The sequence below is a fragment of the Rhipicephalus microplus genome, chromosome 7, assembly GCF_043290135.1.
Source record: "Rhipicephalus microplus isolate Deutch F79 chromosome 7, USDA_Rmic, whole genome shotgun sequence".
NCBI lineage: Eukaryota > Metazoa > Arthropoda > Arachnida > Ixodida > Ixodidae > Rhipicephalus > Rhipicephalus microplus.
Genome location: NC_134706.1, coordinates 4,163,395 through 4,169,457, shown reverse-complemented (window position 1 = coordinate 4,169,457; position 6,063 = coordinate 4,163,395). Strand labels below are relative to the sequence as shown.

At 40.3% G+C, this 6,063-nt stretch overlaps 1 protein-coding gene across 1 annotated transcript in view; it reads right to left on the bottom strand.

The window, feature by feature from the left end:
- Positions 1–1,220: 1,220 nt before the first annotated feature.
- Positions 1,221–6,063, bottom strand: part of LOC142767227 (H(+)/Cl(-) exchange transporter 7-like) — a 57,011-nt gene continuing 52,168 nt past the window's right edge. Inside the window, exon 23 of the mRNA XM_075868497.1 lies at positions 1,221–1,754. Within this exon, the coding sequence (XP_075724612.1) occupies positions 1,656–1,754 (99 nt within the window). The 3' untranslated portion in view covers positions 1,221–1,655. The remainder of the gene's footprint in view (positions 1,755–6,063) is intronic.

Here is a 6,063-nt window from a genome sequence, read left to right as displayed (position 1 = left end):
CTTTTACTTCAAACCACTTTGTCGTGTATTTACAAATTATTCTGCTGCTAAACACCGCCCACACTGTGTAGCCTGTACTGATGATGCACAACTCTTCTGCATCCCTTTTGTCATTCCTGCCCACCTCTTTCATTTTATCTTACCCACACAAAGCACAAGCGATGGCAAAGTGTGTTATGCAGCTGTAATCTTTTGCAATGCACAATGTAACAAAGAATTTGTATGCATGAAATCAAGGTGCACTGCACGCTGAAAATTCACAGGGCAAAACAAGTAGATACTTTATATAACATATGTACAAATAACAGTGCATGCTCCTGGAGTTGTGTACACAGGTAAATGTACAACCACTAATGAAAAATATAGAAGACATGCCTTAATTAAAATAAAGTCCATTTGAATAGGGTCTGCAAATTTTTGTCAACAAAACTACGTCGAAAAAGAAAGAAGTGGCAATTCCAGCAAGGTCCTCAGTTATCAGTTGAACTTTCAAATGAATCCACAATCCTTAGTCATTTGCAAATGTATTCTCTTAGACAAGAATACGCTGTCACTGACTCACAGATGACTACAAAGTTCAACATGAAACATATTATAAATAACCAATCATTACAAATAAGAAATAAGCAGTCATTATAAGAGGGTACATACAAATTGGAACACAACATGAAAAATCACCATCAATGATCAACAATCAAAAAAACAATGATCTACGTCCATTGGGATATTGTATTTTGCTTTGACAGTGTTCACAACTTCTTTATAAAGAAAGAGAATATAGAATGAGCTGGGATGTCAAACGCAACAATGAATAAAACACAATCTGCCTTGAAATATACAGAGGAACTGAGAATTTGCGTGATTGCGAACAAGGTGTGCAAAATAGGAGACTAAAATGCTGCATTTTAGTTATCACAGCTTCAGTTTCACCTTTCTGCTAGTTTTATTAGTAGTACACCCACGACAAGTATGTGTTTCTCCTGCAGTGAAAAAGGCATACACAAATAAAACAGGTCGAACGATAAAAGCTTTCAGATTGGTGATCTAAAGCAAGTGTCAGGCCTTACTTATAATTTATATTAGTAGCATAGAACAATTCATAAACGACCATTCGGCATTGCATAAGCATAGATTGTGAAAATCTGATTATCAGAGTTCAGACCTTCTATAGTAGTCATGCACTCTCCATTGGTGGTTGCCAAGCAATGTTCATACAGGTATTCGAGGTTTCTGAAAACCTTCCATTCAGTTCATACTAATAAACACAAGTGCTCAGTGAATAACCACATCAGTTGTTTCAAGTTGTACAATCACATTTGAGTGCAATTTGCATGCCGCTTAAGCAGGATTAGTATAAAAAATAACCTGTATGCACCTTGAAGAGTCCAAAGGGCTCAAACTTCTCAAGATTCTGCACTCTGTGCCAGATTTCTGCAACAAAATTATGCACTTTGTGCCGCATTTCTACAACATGCTATTCTTGAGAGTGGAGACTGTCACAACAGCGTTGATGTGCCGTGCCGCCCGTTTCCAGCTGTGGGTGAAAGTGTCAGTGCAGTGAACAGACTGACTGGACGACAAGAGTCTTGGCACACCACGAACCCATTTGAAGCACACAAAGATCACAACGTGGAGTCTTTTGCATGGGGACACTATCAGCCGTGAGATATGTGCAGCTCCTCCATGCCCAGTCGGCCGTAGAGGCTTGTCATGCGGTATCGGGCGAGATCCTTGCGCGTAACAATGCCAACGACCTGGAAGATGAGAACATTTGCAATATTTTATGACACTTGTAACAGCAAAGCAGCTCAAGCCAGCTGCGAAAACTATGGTGTCTACAAAAAGCTACCATCAGCATGAGCATAACCGTGCCACAGTAATTGGGCAAATTCTGCTACAAACCACTGGTCCACTAAAAATTAAGAAGGCAGCAAACAGGAGGCAAAGGCCAATTAACATTTGTAGAAATATTGAACCAGTAATTTAGATGAGCTTTAATAAACCACATTCATAGGAGGTGCGAATGCTTTGTTTCAGCTGGAGTTTTTGTCTCTGTAATTTAGATATCCATGTCGTGTCTGTGGCTCTATGTGGTTTAACTTGAACCTCTCTGAGCTGATAATTAATGAACGAACAACCTAGCATCACCAAGCTAAAGCCTGTTAAACCCCAAAAGCAACCTAGGAACAACCTGTATCCCATAGCTAAGGCCTATAAATGTCTAGAAGCAACCAGACTAGTCTTCAGAATCATCCAGCTTCATTATTTCAAGCCTGTCATAACTTAGCTTCAAGCTTTGCCATTTATAAGTTATTAATCTATTTATTAATTTATTCACTTATTTATTCATATATTAACATATGCTGCCACCGATAAAGAGATCTTTTCAAGTTGGGAATTACAATCTGGAACATTTGACAGGCATACAAGGTTGAGCAATAAAGTGGTAAAATGCTTGAGCTTCACTTCAGGAGTTAATGAGCCCTGTTTCCTTCTTCATCGCCTTGCTTTGCTTCGAGGTGGACACCTCAACCATGATGCAAGGAAATGAACGTCTATGCAAGTAACAGGGCCGTTTAAAGCTGTCCTACCAAGTCTACTGCACGAATGGATGCGAAGTGCCCACTGAGCCACGATTCTAGTGTTTGCGAATCAGCTATGAATCCACTTTGTGTCCATAAGTCAGCACGTGAACCTATGTGGCTGCTAACTTTTTTTTCATGTTTTACCTGATAATGAAGATTAAATATGTCTGAGTGCTTTGTAATAGTATGCGAAGTGCCCACTGAGCCACGATTCTAGTGTTTGCGAATCAGCTATGAATCCACTTTGTGTCCATAAGTCAACACGTGAACCTATGTGGCTGCTAACTTTTTTTTTCATGTTTTACCTGATAATGAAGATTAAATATGTCTGAGTGCTTTGTAATAGTGGGCCTTAAAACTTGTCACCCATGCAATTCACTTCTCTTGACGCCCGGTGCGATTTTATGCTCGTGCCGCACAATCTTACACGTGTTAAGGCGGGTCCCCCTTGTCACATGACACTCGAATACTGTTCCCCCCCCCTCATTCCAGTTCCAAACAATGCTGTGGCTCCGTGGTAGAACATATGCTGACCATGTGAATGTCCTGGGTTCGATTTCTACTCGAGTGTAAGTTTTTTTACTATTTAATTACTTGCATCTATGTCAACACTATGTTACACTTTCGCTGTGAACCAACATTGCCAACATAGACTCCAGAATTCCAGCGAAATGAGCTCTTTAATGTAGAGCTGTGAAAATATCGAAATTCTAGGTGTGAAATGAATTTGAAGATTAATGTGCAAGTGTGAATCAAATAGAATATTTTGCCAATACTTCTCAAACATTTCCAGAGTACTTTTTGAATACTTCGAAGCGAAATTGCAGACTTTAGTTGGAGAGGATTCCTAAACATGTCCTAATGAAACAGTCACATAAAAGAATGAATGTAAAGCGTTTTTTTTTTTTTTGGCGAAGTTGATGAAACATTTGTGGGGCGGTGGTTCACAGTTGCCTTTTCAAGAATGAAGCAATGAAGAGGCTGAATTTCATTCATGAACATGATTTGGTGCAACCAAGGTATTACTGACAACACCTAATGTTATAGACAACTCGTGTCACGAACAAGGGTGTGCTCCTTTCTAGTCGTCCGAAGTTCTAAATTCACTTCATAGACATCAATATACAAGAACATCTGAAACTTCGGATGTTAAAAGTGTTCGGCGTACAATTTTTCGGATTTCCTGCCCAATGTCAGTTCCTAAACAGAATTAATTGCACCTCCACCTCTGCCACATCTATCATCTCCATGTTAGAACCAGCATTTTCTCGAGTCACGACATTTGCAACAGTCACAGAGCCTAGAAGGCAGGTTTGCCGCAATACAAGAGTGTTATGAGATGAAGCATATTGAAAATCTGAAGAGCCCACTGACAATTGAACGTTGACTGCGTTTGTCTTCCGGAAGTTCGAATAGTCCATTATTTGCGGTGATTTCTTCCTGTGGGAAGTCAAGGGTTGAAGGGTTCACTTCACGGTTGATTAAACCTTGCTTTACATGGGAAACTGCCTCATTCCCCCGAATTCGTCGTGTGAGCAGAAACCCATACAAGTTGCACCTTATTGCTGCGTTTGTTATTTATAAAGATGTAGGCCACGATCGGCCCAACACAGCCTATCATGACACATAAATAAAATCGCCACATATAATAAAGAGGACCGCAAAACATACGCAGCCCAGCATGAACCTTGCGAGGGAACAGGCTATGGTCTGCAGTCAAGTTCCCAGTCTCTTTTCCCAGTCCTCATCGCCTGTCTGAAAGTTTCTCGGAAGAAATTCGGCCACACTGCCGACATCGCGGCTGCCTGAAGGCTACCCAAAATCACATTCTTTGGGAATGAGAGGGGAATCCACCTCAAGAAACAATACTGCCAGCCTCCACCCTCGAGGCGTGAGAGTCACTCCTGTCTGAGAAATGATCACTGTATTCAGGCAGAGGTTATTATTTGAGCCAAAAAGGTCGTGGTGATCTACTGGCCACCACTCTTTGCACCACCATCATGCTAAGTTCCATGGCCTCATTGTGCCATCAATGTTGTTATCTCTCTCTCTCAAACAGCTCGAATAGTGAAATCGCAAGGCAAATTGAATAGAACTAGGAAACAGTATTAGAAAAATATTCAAAATTTCAAATTTTCAGACCTTTACATTAATGTGATCACGTTAAAACATAGCTATTATTTTGCTTTCATATTTAGCTAAGAATGTACAGAGAGGTGTTACAAACATTATATAACATTATATAATGCTGAAAAAAGTGTGTAAAAATAAGATGCAAGAAAAACATTAAATAATTAAATGAACCATTAGAGATACAAGATAAAATTAAAATAGTTCAAAGACATTATTGTGTAATTTAGTCAAATTGAGAATAATGTGAACAATAACTGTGGACGACAAAGCCAGAAATTAACTCAGTGTACTGTTAGATAGAAGAGGACAATATTTCAGGAGATGGTTGTAGTACAATACCATGAGTCAGTTTATTCTTCCATCCGATTGTTCCCAAGAAAAAATTTGTTGAAATAATTATTGCTTGATTATTGCAAGACACTCTACTGTCATTGCAGCCTTACCTGAAAATAAACAGTAATTTATAGACGTCTATGCTATAGTGTCGTGCTCTTTGCTATTGTGCCATGCTATCTGCAGCAATCCCGTAGAGCCATCACATAATTGCCACATCATTATTGACAGATTGTTGATAATGCTGACCACAGAGGAGAAGCTGACCACAGAGGAGAAACCAAACGGTCAACTTCTTTTCCTCGACGTCCTCGTCAAGCGCGAAGGAGAAGGCATGTCATTCAGCGTCTACAGAAAAAGCACCCCATGGGTCGCTACTTGCATTTCAATTCCGTGAACTTGGCTTCCCACAAAAAATCTGTGGTCGCCTCGCTGATGAATCAAAGAGAGTTCGCAAAAAAAGTCAGAGGACTTCTCCGCCGACATAGAGAGTATGCGTTGAAATCTCTCCCACAGTGACTCACCTGACTCGTTGGTGCACTCTGTGGAACGTAAGCTAGCATGTTTGCCTAGAAAATTGCCTTTAGGAAATTGTGTTTCTGCGCCACATGCTCCTGGTATCACTGAGCACCTAGTGCTTGTTTTGTGCCCCTCCCATGTGCAGAAAGCACACATGCCAACAAATAAGTTTAGGCAGTCTTTTGTGAGGGTAAAGACAAGCTGCCAAAAAAAAAAAATTTCCACGCGTTCTCTACAATATGCCGTCTGCAGACTGCAGTGGCATTCACGTCGGCAAGACTGGTAATTTTCCGCAAAGGCTAAAACAATGTATGCATAATGTAAGAAAGAAGGTCTCATCAAATTCACCAGCCAACAAGCAGAAACCTCTGAACACAAACTAGACTAAAATAGTGCAAGAATAACAGAAACAGAAAAGAACCGGTCATCTTGGCTTCACCTCCAATCTTTCACAATACAGACAATGGCACAGACACTCAGCCAAAATGACGAA